The 227-nt window shown below is 66.1% G+C and overlaps 1 protein-coding gene across 1 annotated transcript in view; it reads left to right on the plus strand.

The window, feature by feature from the left end:
- Positions 1–57: 57 nt before the first annotated feature.
- The window catches only part of LOC104412911 (atrial natriuretic peptide receptor 1-like), a gene marked incomplete at its 5' end in the record, with an annotated part of 2,737 nt that continues 2,567 nt past the window's right edge, over positions 58–227 (plus strand). Inside the window, 1 exon segment of the mRNA XM_010023746.1 lies at positions 58–167. Within this exon segment, the coding sequence (XP_010022048.1) occupies positions 58–167 (110 nt within the window).

The raw sequence follows: 227 nt of genomic DNA on the forward strand, positions 1-227 counted from the left end.
GACGTGAGCCCCCACCCGTCACCCCCAGCCCCTCACCAGCCCCCTGTCACCCTGCAGCCAGCCTGTCCACCCTGGAGGTCCTGTCCCTCGTGGTCAGCCTCATCCTCCTGGCCATCACCGTCACCTCCTTCTTCATCTACCGGTGGGTGCTGCTGTCCCCAGAGGTGGTGGGGACGGACCGGGAGGGTCTCACGTTGGTTCTCCCTTTGTGGACGAAGACGGCTCTG

Source organism: Nestor notabilis, unplaced genomic scaffold (genome assembly GCF_000696875.1).
Source record: "Nestor notabilis isolate BGI_N333 unplaced genomic scaffold, ASM69687v1 scaffold26781, whole genome shotgun sequence".
In the NCBI taxonomy this organism is placed as follows: Eukaryota; Metazoa; Chordata; class Aves; order Psittaciformes; family Psittacidae; genus Nestor; species Nestor notabilis.